General features: G+C 37.5%; 1 protein-coding gene across 2 annotated transcripts in view; it reads left to right on the top strand.

Moving 5' to 3' along the window:
* RASA2 (RAS p21 protein activator 2) overlaps positions 1–17,175 on the top strand; it is a 113,309-nt gene that overhangs the window by 84,795 nt on the left and 11,339 nt on the right. The window contains exons 10-19 of one of the 2 annotated variants that reach the window (XM_049867536.1): positions 717–873; positions 1,166–1,314; positions 2,165–2,279; positions 2,668–2,742; positions 3,469–3,592; positions 6,049–6,155; positions 11,589–11,672; positions 12,087–12,164; positions 15,154–15,227; positions 15,709–15,815. In XM_049867536.1, coding sequence (XP_049723493.1) covers positions 717–873; positions 1,166–1,314; positions 2,165–2,279; positions 2,668–2,742; positions 3,469–3,592; positions 6,049–6,155; positions 11,589–11,672; positions 12,087–12,164; positions 15,154–15,227; positions 15,709–15,815 — 1,070 coding nt within the window. Of the gene's footprint in view, positions 1–716; positions 874–1,165; positions 1,315–2,164; positions 2,280–2,667; positions 2,743–3,468; positions 3,593–6,048; positions 6,156–11,588; positions 11,673–12,086; positions 12,165–15,153; positions 15,228–15,708; positions 15,819–17,175 lie in introns of both variants that reach the window. The other variant, XM_049867535.1, reaches the window with a different exon arrangement.

The following is a 17,175-nucleotide window of genomic DNA, read 5'->3' as shown; positions in this document are numbered from 1 at the left end:
GTCGGTCTCAGGCTAATGGAGTCATTGGTTCATTTGGTCCTTTAGTCCTTTGGGCTAGTGTTTTCCTTGTGTCGTTGGTTTTCTTCATTCTCCTTTGTTCCGAGTGGGGTGACCCATAGATGTATCTTAGATGGCCGCTCACAAGTTTTTAAGACCCCAATGGGATGTGGAATATTGTCTTTATAAACTATGTTATGCTGGTTGACCTGATGTCCCCTGAAACTATGGTCCCCAGGTCCCAGCACCGGCTACTCTGTCCCTCGAAGTGTTTGGATGTGTCTAGGAAACAGCTTTCCTTTTGCTTTAGTCCAGTTGTGCGGACTTCCACTATATTGCTTGTTGTCCTCTGTCCTATAGGGCCACTATGAGTCAAAATCGACCTGACAGCACTGGGTCTTGTTTGGGTTGGTCCCTCCCATCACCAAAGTTGACCCTTGTCTACTATCTACTTAGTAGTAAAACTCTTATTTAATCCCTTTGAGATCTTAATTTTTATTTTAGCTATACTTTGTGCTTCCTGGATAAAATTCTATTTACAGCTTTCTAGTCCTACCAAATGAAGCCTCCTTAACGGACTGGAGGTTATGATGTTTCCTAACCTTGATGATTAAGCTGACCGTTTTGATTTAGTTTTTTTATAGTTTAGCTGTTTACTTACCTCACTGGCTTAGATGCTCCTTACAACCACATACCACTGATTATATTTTTTATTTTAGGTACTTGCTACAACCAAAAGACAATGGAAATAAATCTTCCAAAACTGATGACCTAGGGTCTCTTCGGTTAAATATATGTTACACAGAAGACTATGTGCTTCCTTCAGAGTACTATGGGCCTTTGAAGACTTTGCTGCTAAAATCGCCAGGTGTCCAGGTACTGGAAAAATACTAAAATGATGAAGAAAAGATTTCAGAGTAGCAAGTCTTATTAAAGCAGCAAATGTATATGTTTAATTTATCTGAGCACGTGTAATGGGATTGTGATCAGTGAGCTCCAAATTTCATCTGTACTGAAAAATGCAGAAAATTAAGTATTACTCGATACAACAGACATAGTTAACAAACATATTTGAATTACTTTTACAGGTTAGTGATTGAAAATTTAATCATGTACCATGAAAATTTAATCTTGATTTTGTGCTTGTTTCCATCTTTCTGTCTTCTAGCCCATATCTGCCTCAGCTGCTTACATTTTGAGTGAAATATGTCGAGATAAAAACGATGCTGTTTTGCCTCTTGTGCGACTGCTGCTGCGCCATGATAAACTTGTTCCTTTTGCTACTGCAGTGGCTGAATTAGACTTGAAGGATACGCAGTAAGAGTTGGATCTTACTGAATGTTAATTACGTGTTGTGGAGATTGAACTTCGCTTGCCGGGTTGTTTTCGTAATCCGAGTTCTTTTCTATTGAGCTAAGCTTACTGTCTAGTAGGCTGAGGAGAACTGCTTAGCAAGTGATAAAAGGCAGTTCTTTAAATTATAAACATTATCTGCCAGCAGTAAAGATAACAATTAATGAGGGATTTTTTTTTTTTTTTTTTTTTAGTGAAGAAATTTTCCTTGTTACTAATCTTTTCTTACTGCAGTGAGTCCATGTCACAGATAAAACACCAGGGCAGCTGGTTTTTCTTTTCCTTATCCATTATGTATAACTCCCTATGCACATGTGTGACATAAAAAGCAACCATGTGGCTTCCCACTCCCATCACAGTTCAAGACAGTTATTTATATTTATCAAACCAAACCCATTGCCATTGAGTTGATTCCAATTCATGGCGACTCTGTGTTTCAGAGTAGTACTGAGCTCCATAGAGTTTTCAGTAGCTGTAATCTTACAGAAATAGACCAGCAGGCCTTATTTGAACTGCCAACCTTTTGCATAGTAGTTGACGCACACACATACATATACTTTGTTTTTGTGGTCCATAAACATCCCAAATATTTAATCTACTTCGTTTCCTTTTTTTTTGCTTGTTCTTGTTTCTTCATATTCAACTTGTTTTCCTACATGTTTGAAAAGTTTGAAAAACCGAATGACAGAGTTTTAAGGGGATGATAAAAATTATTAAAATTTTAAATATGACCAAAGTCACGTATCTCTTATTATTGGTTTCATAATCTTTGTTTACTACACTTGGTTTCACTTTATTTGTATTTCTGTTTCAGAGAGGCAAACACAATTTTTAGAGGCAACTCCTTGGCTACCCGGTGTCTGGATGAGATGATGAAAATAGTGGGACGGCACTACCTGAAAGTAACTTTAAAACCTATTCTAGATGAGGTACAGGATATACTTCTGTTAATGATAGTTTGTGGCGTTAAAACATTTCTTTAATTAAGTGACCTATTAATGAGAATTATATATCCATCTGTGTATTACTGAAAGAATAAGGCTGAACACTTTACACGCAAAATAAATGATGTACTTTCCTATAGACAGGTTTTTACTCAAAGGAAACACTGTCGTAAAATCTGCATAATTATTTCTTTGTTACTGATTTGTGTGCTAGATATTCAGCTATGATAAATAATTTTATATAGTTCTTTTACTATATTGTATTTATAGTTTTAATATCTATAATTAGCCTTTATTTGAAAAACAATAATTATTTTCATTTCGCCAGATTATTTAGAAAAAAACATTAACTAGAAAATGCATTTATTTTCAGATATGTGAATCCTCAAAGTCCTGTGAAATTGATCCTATTAGATTGAAAGAAGGAGATAATGTGGAAAATAACAAGGTACGTCTTTGTTGTATTTATAACTGCATATGAGATCGGTCTTACTGGTGTACCTGTTTCCCACTTACATTGTAATAATGCAGTTTGGAGGGGAGTAGTACTGTTTGTTCTTTGCATAATGCCCTTAGAAATGGCAGCATTTGCTATGCTAGTTTTTAGAATGTTGGTTTTTTTTGTCATTGGACTTCATTTTATATTTGTTCTTTTTGATTGTCTCTCTTTTCGCTCCAGTAACAATAATGGGTTAAGGCCATATCTAGTTCCAACCCCCATTCTGGCCGTTCCTTTGGGATTAAATTGATCAGGCGAAGTGGCACAATGACTTGGTGAATTAATAGTTTTAGTTGCCCCTGGGAAGACAGTGAGTGTGTTAGCGTCACAAGTTTTGCCTACAGTAGACATCGGTGCCATGCTGTCCGTGTGCCTGCCTATCCGAGTTATTTCCCTGGCTTCCATTCAGGTTATTTTACCCTCTTTTGCTTCTTGTGATGTTTATTCCATACTTTTACGTCTTATATCTGGCTAGTCTAAATTTAATTTATAAAATTAGGTCAGAATATAAATTGTCCTTTAACTGTGAATGAGTTTGCAGAGGGGAAGCATGGCTTTAGAATACTAGATAGGGACTTTCTAATAAGCTTATGTTCATTGCTTATTTTTTTCCTAAAGGCTACTGGAGATGTGTGAAAGTCAAAACCTTAATGTTTACCTTTTTAAATCCTACAGGAAAATCTGCGCTACTATGTAGATAAGTTGTTCAGTACAATTGTAAAATCAAGTATGAGCTGCCCCACTGTAATGTGTGATATCTTTTCTTCTCTAAGGCAAATGGCTACTCAAAGATTTCCTAGTAAGTGCCTTGTATTACTAAAACATGCCGTTTCTTTTTCTATATTTGATTTTTTTTCTAGGTATTTATTATGTATTTGGTTTGTGTGAAATGTTTAAGGTTTATAGGTGGTCTTCTTTGGTTTGTCAAAATGGTTCTACCCTTTTTATAAAATGTCCTTGTACTCTGAAAAACGAATGTTTTATTTTAATACAGTGGCAACTTTATACCAAGTACAGGTCAGAATCACCATTATTTTTCAAAAAGGCAAAAATTTGGAAGTGTATAGCATGAGATAAGTAAATATTTATGCCAGGTGCTTAGGAGATTGTTAAAGATACTAAAAAAAGTATCTTCATTTTCTGTACCAACTACCATTTCCACTATTCATGCATTCAGCTAGTCAGAATCTTTCATCCTATACAGTTAACTAGATTTTCTCACACTGCGTAACAGTTTGAAAATACTGAAGTTTTGGTAGTGAGAGGTTTTCATGGAAATGATCTTAGATGTTAGAAACATCTCTGTTGCAACATACTGTGTGGAATTTTGAGGTACAGGTATCAATAACTAGTATGCGTTAATTTTATAAGACTAGCTACATCAAGGCTTTACTTGGGAAGAAAGGTTTTGTAAAATTAAGAGTTGCTATCTCTGACTGTCAGTCCTTAGAATTATTCTAGTTTTAATACATCTCTGATATGTAAATAAATTTTCCAGACCTGCCTGAATGGGCTTGGTGGGGTGGGTGTGAGAGAGTAAGGCAGCTACTTAAATTATCAGTCTCACCCAGCTGTGTGAAACTCTAAGTATGTTTTTGTAACCACCTGAAGAGATCTTGCTATTTTACCATATCCCTTTAAGTGTGTGCATGTGTGCACACATGCGTGCACACGTGCACAGTTGATTGCCCCTCTGCTGAATTGACACAGTAATGAAGTGGTGGGGCCGAGTTGTCTGACTAACATGCAGGTAAATTTAGCCCAGATGTTTTTGCTAGTTATAGCAAAAGACATAAACCAAAACCAAACCTATTGCCATCTAGTCAAATCCGACTCGTAGCAACCCTATAGGACAGAGCAGAACTGCTCCATAGGGTTTCCAAGGAGCACCGGCTGGATTCTAACTGCTCACCTTTTGGTTAGCAGTCAAGCTCTTAACCACTACACCACCAGGGTTTCCAAGACATAAACAGTTATCTTCAAATGAGTATACTAAATCTAGCCTTGGTAAGAAAAGTAAAGGGAACAGAGACATTAATGTAATGGAAAGATGAAGTGCTGATTGAAATTGTTTAAGAGTGAGTTAGATCATGATGACTACATTGAATGCTTAATGAACGAGCAGGCACATTGCTAGTCTGCATTGTCTCCTCCTCGCATCTTCACAGCACTGAACGAGATAGCACTGCTCCTGTTAGGTAGACGATGACAAAGCCAGGGGCCAAGCAGGGTCTCGGACTTAGCCTGACGTCCTCCAGAGCACATGCTACTGATCACTGTATCCCACCAGTGCTCTCGGCCTTAAATATGCTTTAGCCATTTAATTCTCGTTTACATAAATGATCTAAAACAGATTTTATAGTTTTTTAAATAACTCCTTAGCTGTCCTTTTGTTGGCCTAAATATAAATATGTCTTCGTATCCTCAGTAGGCTACGGTTTTGATAGTTTTGTTGCAGTAAAATACTTTCATAGTCTCTCATTTATTCTCTCTGCCCTGGTAGGAAGGATAGGAAAGAGGAGGCAGTGGGTAGGAAGCAAGTATTATTAGACCTACAGATTAAATGACTTGTCAGTGGTTACCTAGAGAGTGACTTGTCACAGTTAAAACTCGTACCAGATCCAGGGAATCTTTGCCTCACCACCTGCTTCTCCACCATCTGACTTTCGGATTAAGGGGTGACTTTTTTCTTGTGTGAGATGAAACCTGTCGGTGAATGATCAGAGGCACAACAAGCCTTATCTTCATCTGTATTTTTATATGGAATATTGATAGCTTTTTTTAAGTAAAGATTTCTGACTGATTGTTTTTATTGCACATCCATTGCTATTATCAGACTTCTTGAGGGGAAAATTGAAATAATATCCAAAAACTGAAAACCACCTCCTTAGGGGCTTCAGTGTGACCACTAGGTAGTGCTAGATGCTACTTGTGTTTTTATTGTTATAATTTAAGGAATCACTTCTTACAGTTGAGAAGAGAGGTTTTTTTTTTTCAAATTAAAATATTTTTGGAAATCTAGCAGCTTTGCCTTTCATTTTCTGTATTTCTTTCAGATTTTTTTGTAGTCATAGGATTTATTTCTTTAATTTAATCCCAAATCGTTACTATCATTTCATCAACCCAGTCCTTGCTAGGCAAATGATATCGGTCTCCAGCTTAGTTCCCATGGTTTTTCCATACTTCTTCCTTGGTCCTCTTGGTTTTGTAGTTCGGTGTTTTCGTGCATGACGTCTCGCCACTTTCTCCCTGCAGATGACCCTCATGCTCAGTATTCTGCAGTGAGCAGCTTTGTGTTTCTTCGCTTCTTTGCCGTAGCCGTAGTATCACCTCATACTTTTCATTTGCGACCTCATCATCCAGTAAGTGTTTGTTCTTCTCAAAGCTCTATTCCATTTTGATTTGTTTTTATTAAAATGAAGAAAACAAAATAGCAGGCTAATTTCACTTGGCTGGTTTTTTTATAATTGATTCTTAAATTACTGGGCATTTTTCTTGGTCATTTCAGTCTGTCAGGTAAAGCTGAAAATTAAATTTCTATGTTTTGTTGGTGGTGTTTTTAAAAGATATCCCATAAGGGTGCCAAAATGTTGATAATTGTTGAAGCTTGGTGGTGGGTACAAAGGGGTTTCATTATACTTTCCCCTCTGCTTTTGTGTATGGTATGTTTATAAATTGCCTTAATATAAGGGTTTGGGGTAGTTTTTTAGGTAGCTACACATTTTTTTTTTTTTACACATTTAGTTTTTTGTTTTTTTAGCAGAACCTACTGTCTTGATTATATTAAAATAACTTAATCTTGTAGATATATTTAAATCTCATAGAAATTTTAGGAGACTAATTTCTGAAAGGTGTAGAAACTTTTACTAGAACATAACTTGTTTGGTATCTCCATATTATTACTTCATTCCTCTAAAGTGATACTGTAACTATATGAGATTTCAGTCTTCTTTAAAGCATACAGTCTTTTTGTTCTGGGGAAAAAAAACACCCAAACCCGTTGTTGTGGAGTCAGCTCCAACTCGCAGTGACCCTGTGGGACAGATTAGAACTGCCCCGTGGGTTTCCAGGGAGCAGCTGATAGAGTCAAACTGCCGATCCCTAGGATAGCAGCTGAGCTCCTAACCACGGCGCCACCAGGGCTTCCTTTGTCCCAAAGCCCTACTTAACTCATGCATCTGAATCTGCACTGCATAAGTTTACATGTTTATTTCTTAACATTTTAAAATTCTTTATATTGTTTTTGCTATGTTTCTGTTTCCTTCTAATGCAATATGTTTCCACTGACTCTTTAACATTTTATGTCCCAAATATTTATAATCTTACCTCACTGCTTCCAGTTGTAGATTTATACAACACAAAAGAATAGACAACATTTATTTAGTGTTTGCTTAGGACCAGGCCTTGTTCTAACTTCTTGTTGTGCGCCATCGAGTTGATTCCAGCTCATAGTGACCCTATAGGACAGAGCAGAACTGCCCCATAGGGTTTCCTAGTCTATAATCTTCACGGGAGCAGATTGCCAAATCCTTTCTCCTGTGGAACTGCTGGCGGATTTGAACCACTGACGTTTTGGTTAGCAGCAGAGTGCTTAACCATTGCATAATCAAAGACTCCTTTTGTTTATTTATTTGTTTACAGATAAGGAAATCATAGGACAGTACTTCTTCAAGGTCATGATACAAGTAATAAATCATGATTTGCTCTCACTTGATATGAATTGGATTAAACTGGGATGCTAACTCACTCAGTCTTCACAGTCTGTGATCTTAGCCCTGTTCATTACTGCCTCTTAGACAGACGTTTGAGTACCTGAAACGTGTCAGATGTAGTGTTAAGCCCTGAAGAGACTCCTTGCCCTCAGGAAACTCAAGCCAGAGAAGTTGCTCCTTGAATAATGTAGTATAGAGAAGACACACACATGGGTTTTGCATTTAAACCAGGCTATGCCCATTCCTCCTCTCCGTAGCTACGTGACATTAACCACTCATTTAACTCTGTGGAGCTGCATAGACAAATGGCCTGTGAGTAGCTGCAGCAGAGAGTGGGCCGATGTCCTTTTGTTTACAGGGCTGTCCTGTCTGTGGCTATGTCATTGAAGCTGTGCAGCATTCCACAGCAGCAATGGATTGGTAGCAATGTTCTGGACATAAACAGAACTCCCACTTCTGAACTTGTGACCCTGCCTTGCATTCAAACTTGGTTTTGCATATCCCTGTTACAGATGTTAACAATAAAATCTTTCTAACCAAAAACTCATTGTATTTTAGGTCACTGTTTTCCAATCAGCATGCCAGAAGGACTGCTTCAGAACTGTCATAACTTCATTGTTTGCTTTGAAGTGTAACCTTATTCTTGCTCTTTAAGTACCTTTTGGTCTAACTGGGGAGATAGGACAAATGGATAATCTATAAGTAGCACCTGATTAGCACCAATTTTTTTTTAAGCAGTATAGACAATTTGTAATATAAAAACTGAGAGCAGGGAGGACTTCCAGTGACCACAGGTAATGACATTGTCAATACCAGTATTGAAAGTTACAGAGTGGTTGAGGAGGAGAACTGATTAAAAGTTGTTGAATTTTGAGAAGGCAGTTTTAGTCGAGTAGAAGAGCAGTTGCACAGATTAAAGAATAATAATAAATGCAGTTTCATTTAAGAGATATACCAAAAATAAACTTGCTCTGTGCTAAAAGGCATGGAAAAATAGAAGCGTGTACGTGAGTGTGCACACACAAATGAATATTTTTTTTTTAGAAAATGCTGATTTTAAAGTATAGGTTTTTTTTTTTTTTTTTAAACATTGGCATGGTATACAACTCTTTTGAGAAGCTTCATGATGAAAAAAATAGGATTGGAATATTCTTATTATATCCTCCATACTCTCATTGATAGCTCCTTTCAAGACTTGGCTAAGGCATACTTGCCTGTCCCTTCAGCCTGGATCAGGTGCCCCTTACAGTGTCTGGCTATCTCTGTTGTGGCACTCGTTGTGCCATTTTATAATCATAAGTTTATAATCTCTCCATGGGGACTGTAAATACCTTGAGAGCAAGATCTGGATCTTTCTCAAGCTTGTGTATCCCAAGCATGTGGCAGTTTCGAAGGCAAGTAGGTCATCAGTAAGTATTTCCTGAACGAAAGAGAGAGCAGGTCAAATGAGGAGTTCAAGATGTGAAGACCTGTGGAAGGTTTTTAATAGAGAGGAAGAGACCAGCAGAAAGGGAGAGGTTAAAGAGATCAATATCTTGGAGTATCCAGAAAGATTGTTTAAAAGAAAAAGTGATGGGGACCTTAGGAAAAAAGAATAACTCTTTGGAAATACTATATAGTGAACTGTATGAAATTGTTCTGGTTTTTTTTTTTTTTTTTGGTAGGTCAAAAATAGTCAGGGTAAGGGTGCACAGCTGATAATTGTAATTGCTGTCAGTAAGTTGTAAAAAGTTGATTTGGCAAAAGTTATGTGAGATATATTTAACCACAAAAAAAAAAAAAATTTAACCACAGGTACCGAAAAAAAGCTGCTGAGGCTGCTTATGTACAACCAAAAACCTCGTGGGATTTGGTTCCTTGATTTGGAGGTTTAGGGTCATGGTTTCATGGGACATCCCAGTTAATTGGCCTAACGACATGCTTAGTGCTTCTCTTCTACCTACTAGTTTGTTGTGTAGTGCCTGGGGTCTTAAAAACTTGCAAGTGGCCATCCAAGGTACAGCAATTGGTCTCTTTTTGCTGGAGCAACAGAGGAAGAAGGAGAGCCAGGAATAGGAGGAGGAAATGGAATGTGTGGCTAATTGCCTCCACGAACAACTGCCTCCTTTGCCATGAGACCAAAAGAACTGGATGGTGCCTGACTACTGTTGTTGAAAATTTTGATCAAAGGTTCTGTAGAAGAATCATGATTAAAGCGGGGGCAAATGCAGAACAGAATTTCAAATTCTCAAGTACTCCAGATTTCCTGAAGCCGTGAAGGCTGGATGAACCCTTGAAACTATTGCTCTGAGATAATCTTTAAACCTTAAACCAAAAATATCCCCTGACGTCTTCTTAAGCCAAATAATAGTTTAGCTTAACTAGTAAAAAAAAGTCTGCCTTGAGCATTAATACTCTTTTATGAACTATCTGTATGGGATCAAATTGACAACAGCAAGCTGAAAGATGAGATAGGAACCTTCGGGGGCAGTGAGTTTGTATTAATGCGGGAGGAACAACTCAGAAGAGGAGGGGGAGAGCGGCCGCACAGCTGGCAGGATGTAATCAGTGCCACTAAATAGTACGTGTAGGAACTGTTGAGTTGGTGTATGTTCTACTGTGTATATGCTCAACAACAACAAAATAAATTTTTTTAAGTCAAATAATGGCAATTTCATATGGTTCCTCCTACTACAAGGAGGTTGTTCTGAGGGGAGAAATTTAACATTTCAGTTGAACTTACCAAATGTTTATATAGTATCTACTGCATATAAACATGTAATAAATGGCACTATGAGGTGCCGGATGACCAGATAAAGCCCTGGTCACTTACGAAGGGCAAGGTTAATCTATGAAAAATTATGTTGACACATGGTGACGGGAAAAATTTAGAATAGCTGATATGTGGAGTACACCACAGAGTCAACAGTAGCTGAATGACGTGATTGTCAAATAACAGTGAGGGCCATACGGATGTAAACAAACTTGTGAAGTGCGGAAGTTGTACAAAATACGCTTTGTTTTCTTTTTTCAGTTCAGGAAAGCAATGCCTAAAATACTAATTTTAAAACCAAATTTGAACAGGGAAGTCTTGGTGAAACTCATTTCAGTTCAGTTTACCAGCACATTTATAAAAAATTAATTTTCTTCAGAGGCAGAGAATTTTATAACGGAATTCTGGCTGTTCCAGCTAAAATATTTTCTGAATAACTTTAATTTAGATGCATAACTATGTCATAAGTGTATCAGAATGTTTATATCCCAGGGTATTCCTTTTTTTCCAGATTCCGCTACACCCCGGATTTCTCTTCCTCTTTACATCCATTGCCTATTTTCAGTATGGGGAAATTAAAATCTTAAGGAATGTCAACCAAGAACTAAGCCGAAGCTTTTCAGTGTCTAACTTTTCCTGGGCATGTTTTGTCCTGGAAGATATTGTTTACTTGAATTCCCAAACAAAGGAAGATGTTCTGTCGTGATAGGGCAGTTGGTTACACAGGTGTATGCGCTGATGGAAACTCATCAGACTGTACATTTAAGACGCTACATGAACTGGGTGACTTCTCATTTCCTAAGTTGAATTTAAGTCTTTATTTCCATGGTGAGGAGTTGACTGCAGAAACCATATATATAAGCTGTTGAATATGCTTAGAGGTGGGTTGAGCGCAGAAAATTTGGAAACAGCCATTTTAAGTTATAAGGTAGAAAAAAGTAGATGCCATTGGCATTCCAAAAGTGAGTATACTTTGTCAGGCAGTCCGCCTGGCCATACCACCATACTGTACAAAACAGCTTATAGGTAATAATTGATTAAGTTATAACTTTCTAAAGTAACATCATTAAATGTAATTATTTTGTGAGAGACTGTCAATTATATATGGCTTCTTTAGTCTCTTAATTCTGTAGTCCAGTGAGCTGTGCCCAACATTTGCTAGATTTTTAACTGCATTTGTGGTTTAATTTAATATTTTCGACTAACAGTTTTAGAGCACTGTAACCTATTCACTGTATTCTACTCTTTATACAAATTATATTTCATGAAAGCTTCTCAGGAATTTTGTGTCCCTTTTACACTCTCTAGGATGCACTTTTTTTTTTTTTTAGGATGCACAGACAATTAGGACATTAACCCTCATCTCAAAAACCATTCAAACCTTAGGAAGCTGGGGGAGTCTGTCTAAAAGCAAGGTAAGTCCACATTTTTTTTCACTCTTCTCAGTGTTGTTATACCCTGTGATCCCTTCTCCCTCACTCCTTGCAAATTGAAAACAAAACAAAACCAGAAGAGAAATAAACAAATGCAGTAGCTGTCTTTCAGGTAGACATGGCATCTTAGTCACCTGTTAAAAAGGATTGTTTGATTTAAACTGGTATCATGTCTAAGGAGAAGAGAGTCTCGGAAGATACGGGGGTGGTCTGTTTATCTGTTTATCTATGCCGTACTCACCTGGCAGGTGTTAAAGAACTCGGCTCCAAACCCCGTAACTCTCTTGAAATAAATTATTGAGTCCTCTTAGGACTCAGTCCTCAGTTTAAAAATACAGTCTATTATATTTTTAATTCTCTACTTAAAATATATAAATCCTGTGTTTTTTTTCTTAGTCAAGTTTCAAAGAGACATTCATGTGTGAATTTTTCAAAATGTTTCAAGAAGAAGGATATATTACAGCCGTGAAAAAGGTATGATCTTTTTACTTTGAAATATTTAAACATTCTTGTCAGAGAGCATTTGGGAACGGAAGTATTCTGTCTTAAGCACCCAGAATGCAAAAACATACTTTTTCATTGAATTATTTCTCTCCAACTTCTCATTTTATGTTATTCCTAGAAGTCTGTCCACAGTTTAAAAAAATGGAAGTGTTTAAACTGTCCATCAAATATACAAAAAGGCTACCTTTTTCTTCCTTTCTCTTCCCATACAAAGCTTTGGGTTTTCAGCTATGAAAATACCAGATGAGTTGTAGTCACAGCTGTTATTGCCAGTGTCTTAGTATCGCAGATTACAGATGTCTAGGGCAGGGTTTCTCAACAGTGACATTGGTTGCCATTTTGGGCCAGATGATTCTCGATTGTGAGGAGCTGTCCTGTGCACTGTTGGATGTTTTGCAGCATCCCTGCCTCTACCCATTAGATGCTAGTAGCATGCCCCCACTTGTGACAACCAAAAATGTCTGCTGCTGCTGTTGTTCGGTGCCGTTGAGTCAGTTCTGACTCATAGCAACGCTGTGCACAACAGAACGAGACACTGCCCGGTCCTGTGCCATCCTCACGATTGAGCCCATTGTTGCATCCACTGTGTCAGTCCACCTTGCCAACGATCTTCCTTTTCTTCGCTGACCCTCTGCTTTACCAAGCATGACGTCCTTCTCCAGGGACTGATCCCTCCTGATAACATGTCCAAAGTCTGTGAGACATAGTCTCACCATCCTTGCTTCTAAGGAGCCTTCTGGTTGTACTTCTTCCAAGACAGATTTGTTTGTTCTTTTGGCAGTCCATGGTATATTTAGTATTCTTCAACAGCACCACAATTCAAAGGTGTCGAGTCTTCTTTGGTCTTCTTATTCATTGTACAGCTTTCACATGCATATGAGGCGATTGAAAACACCATGGCATTACCAAATTTTTCCTGAGGGACAAGATTGCCTCTAGTTTAGAACCGCAGTCTAGGGGTAGAGTAATACTTTTAAGATTCTTATAAGGACTCATTAAATGAAAACAATGATTAAAAAAATAAAGCCAGCTTTGTTTCTTAATCTAAAATAGTGCAAGTTTAATCAAAAATTTTTTGAGCAACCATTGAAGGCTTTTGAGGAGAAAATCTTTCAAAAGAATAGGCAAAGAAAAAGCCGGCCTTTTTACTACATTGTTGAAACATTTGTGGGGCAGTATACGCAGACTTTTGTTGGCAAGACTGTGATGTACCATCTTTGGTTTGGGGGTTGTTTTTTCCATGTTTTATGACCTAGGCTATAGTAGCGTCTGATTTTTCTTCCTGATATTACCAGAACGTGTAGAGTTGATAATGTCACTGGAGAAAGGATTTAAGGGTGCCAGGAATTTAGTCTGCTCCTGCTCTGTCCAGAATCACCCACTCACATTCTCATGGACTGTCACTTTCTGTCTCCAATTTGGTTCTAGGCCCCCAAACTGGCATAGGATATTTTGCCCTGATCTATTTGTTTTCTCTATTATTTGCTAGTTAAGTCTGGACATATACAGTGCTGGAAATTGCAAACGCCCAGTTTCTGTTTTCATATTAGCACTCTCACTGGTGGCATCGCCACAGCTGCAGAAGAAAGTTTAATTCCGAATCCTGTTCTGTTCCCATAGGGTTTAGGAAGGATAACCTAGATTGTTCTGTAAACAGTGTAACCATATAATTTAGTGTCCAAACTAGGACACTTTTGAGAATAAAAGGGGTCCATCCTAGTAGTGACTATGCTGGGACAGCAGCAGGTGTGAAGACCAGGACGGTCCTGAGCAAACTGGGGCCCATGATTCCTTATAAATATAATAAACCAATAATATATTTAATAATAATAATTGATAAATAAGTATTTGTGAAGTAGATAAATCCATGACATCAGGCAAACACTAGGAAATGAAACATTCCTGTAACTCTTACACACCATGAGTGGGTGGCCACGGCGAGAGCGAGGTACTCCAGGTTTCCTTGAGCCGCCACCACATTCCCTTCTTTTTCCATGTAAGGCATATTCTTCACAGGAAGTTTATAAATCGTAACTAAATTCCCAGGTTATCCCAGAGAACCCAGTTACACGTCAGTCATTACTGAAATACCATTTCCTGGGCTAGAATAAGTACATATTCTCTCCACTTGCTGCCATCGAGTTGATTCTGACTCAGAGTGACCCTATAAAAGAAAAAAATAGGACAGAGTAAAACCGCCCCATACGGTTTCCAGGGAGCTGGTGGTAGATTCAGACGGCCGGCCTTTTGTTGAGCAGCCAAATGCTTAACCACTAAGTATATATTATAGGAGTCAGCAGCCTTCAAGGGGCCAGAGAGTGTATACTTCAGGCTTTGCTGGCCACGTAAGGTCTCTGCCACATATTCTTCTTTGTTTTGGTTTTTATTTTTCTTCCTACATCCTCTATCTAAAAATTTTGGGGATCACAAGAGTTTCAGAGTTTAGAAAGGTAATTGTGTTTACCATATATTATGTAACACTTCCAGTGGGGTCTGGGTTAGCACCCCATAATCAAACACATTAACGTTTATGTAACACAGTGTATGAGTAGTCACGTTAAGTAGGATAAATACAGACTATAAGTAGCTTTACACCAGTTCAGGTAAAATTTTATCCCCAGATGAGTTCACTACAAACCAAAAATGCAGTAAAACAGAAAAAACGCTTTGTATTCAGAGCCTTATGGATTTCAGAGTTGCAGTTAAGAAATTGTGGATTTGAATTATTGCTACAGAGAAATATATTTAGGAACTGGAGAATAAACCTTTTAGCATGCCTGTCATTTGTAAATTAAGTACTTCATCTGCAATTAAATATATATTGTTTTATAAATTGCTGTTATGTGTGTTCCTTAATAATGAAGAACTTCATAATATAATCAGTGACATTTAAGATAAACTGAATTTTTTATGATGTACCTTATGGCACGGTGTAATTTTTGCCCATTTCCCCATTTAGTTCCTGGATGAAATTTCATCTACTGAAACTAAAGAGTCCAGTGGTACAAGTGAGCCTGTGCACCTGAAAGAAGGGTAATTTAATGAACTTAGAAGTTAAAGTCATGCATGCTGCAGTATAGACATTACATAAGTACCAAAGTACATGGCTCTAGGAATGAGGAAATCTGGGGTTTGGTTACTAAATAACATCAGTCAGGTTACAGCACCCTCACTGTGTTATAAGCTCTGTCTGTAACATAAACTTCATGTCAGTTGGGCATGACTTCCTCATCACAGTCTCAGAGCTGTTTTAAAAATACAGTGAGATTATGGGTTATCAGAGTATGTTTACAAAGTAACAGCGCTATTCAGCCTTAGAGTGTTTTTATTGGAAGAGGGAAAATCACTCATTTGGCCATTTTTTCTTTCTTTTTTTTTGTGGCATATATATGAAATTAATTACTTTGTTAGTCTGGCCAAAATAAATGCAAGAGTCATAGGTGGTGAAGACATAATTCTTTGTTTTGAATGTTTAATCTTTGTAGCTAATTGTTTGCATCTGTTGTTTTGGCAGTGAGATGTATAAAAGAGCTCAGGGAAGAACTCGGATTGGAAAAAAGAATTTCAAGAAACGGTGGTTCTGCTTAACAAGCAGAGAGCTCACCTACCACAAACAGCCAGGTAGTTGTGTTTATGCTTTATTGAGGGGCCTTTTCCTGGTTTAGGTAATGATCTCTTTTTTGCTTCTTAATGTGACCCTAGGGAATCTTTTCACTAATAGTTCATAGTTTCTCAAAGTGGTGCACACACACTTAGAATGTAATAAATTTTTGACAAGTGACACCATGTAAATTATATTTTCTCACATACTAACTTCTTTGTGTTGCTAATATTGGCATTCCTACGGTGTTCTCTGCTTTCTAAAAAATCTCTGTCAAAGCCATGCTGTTATAATCAATATATAAGGAGCAACAGTTACACCCTTAGAACTTAGAAGTTTAACTCTCAGAACCAAATTAGTAAGAATCAATACCTAATAAATAAGACTATTTCAATGATTTGCTGAAAGTATCAGCCCCAAATTCCCAGTCATACCACAGATTGTGTGATACCTGTGCAGTTATCAGATTTCTCCTAGTCTGTTGGCCAGGCGATACAGGCTTCCTTTTGTAACTCTTCTTTTGAATGGCTTAGCCACAATGCCTAGGTATATCCAAATATATTAGTATGACAAAGGAAACAAATGGCATTATTTTTAAGCACTCAGATGATTTGTTATGACATATAAATGTTCAAATGACTAAAAATCAGGAGGCCATGTACTTGCCCTTCCAAACAGCATCTTTTTAGATGTTGTAACTTAGGTTGATAGGTATCTAAATGCCCTCACCTGTGTCACTTTAAAAGTAGCTGTCATAATACGCTGATTATGCATACCTTAACAGTACGTTCAGATCAAATTTAAGATAGTCATTTTTTGTGAATAGAGGAGTCATTTTTTCCTCATTAAAATCATTATCTAACCAATATTTTAAAATCTTTTTTTGGTTCATGGTCTCCTTTAAGAATCGGGTGGTAGCTATGGACCTTTTCCCTCAGAAAAATATACGTACAAAGAAACATAGGCACAAAATTTTGTCTATAACTTTATGGAGTTCCTAGGCCCAAAGTTCACCCGCAGTTCTCGAGATAAGAACTATCTGTTCTGTACAATGATCCTAAGAGTTTAAAATTCTGTAGAAGGATTAGACTACTCTAGGTTTAAATGGTTGATGTGCTCGACTGCTGATCATAAGATCAGCGGTTCAAGTCCATGCGGAGGTGTCTTGGAAGAAAGGCCTGACTACTCCAAAAAAAAAATCACATTAAAAACCCTGTGGAGCACAGTTCTACTGTGACACATGTGGGATTGCCATTAAGTCCGAATTGACCCGACAGCCATTGGTTTGGTTTAGGTATAAAATAGGCACATTATTTTCAGGCCTTCAGAAATGTAACATGTTGGAGTGACATTGGAAGAATGAGTTCTGTTAGAGGAGAT

Source organism: Elephas maximus, chromosome 23 (genome assembly GCF_024166365.1).
Source record: "Elephas maximus indicus isolate mEleMax1 chromosome 23, mEleMax1 primary haplotype, whole genome shotgun sequence".
In the NCBI taxonomy this organism is placed as follows: domain Eukaryota; kingdom Metazoa; phylum Chordata; class Mammalia; order Proboscidea; family Elephantidae; genus Elephas; species Elephas maximus.
The sequence above is the reverse complement of the archived record's forward strand: the minus strand, read 5'-3'. Positions and strand labels throughout refer to the sequence as shown.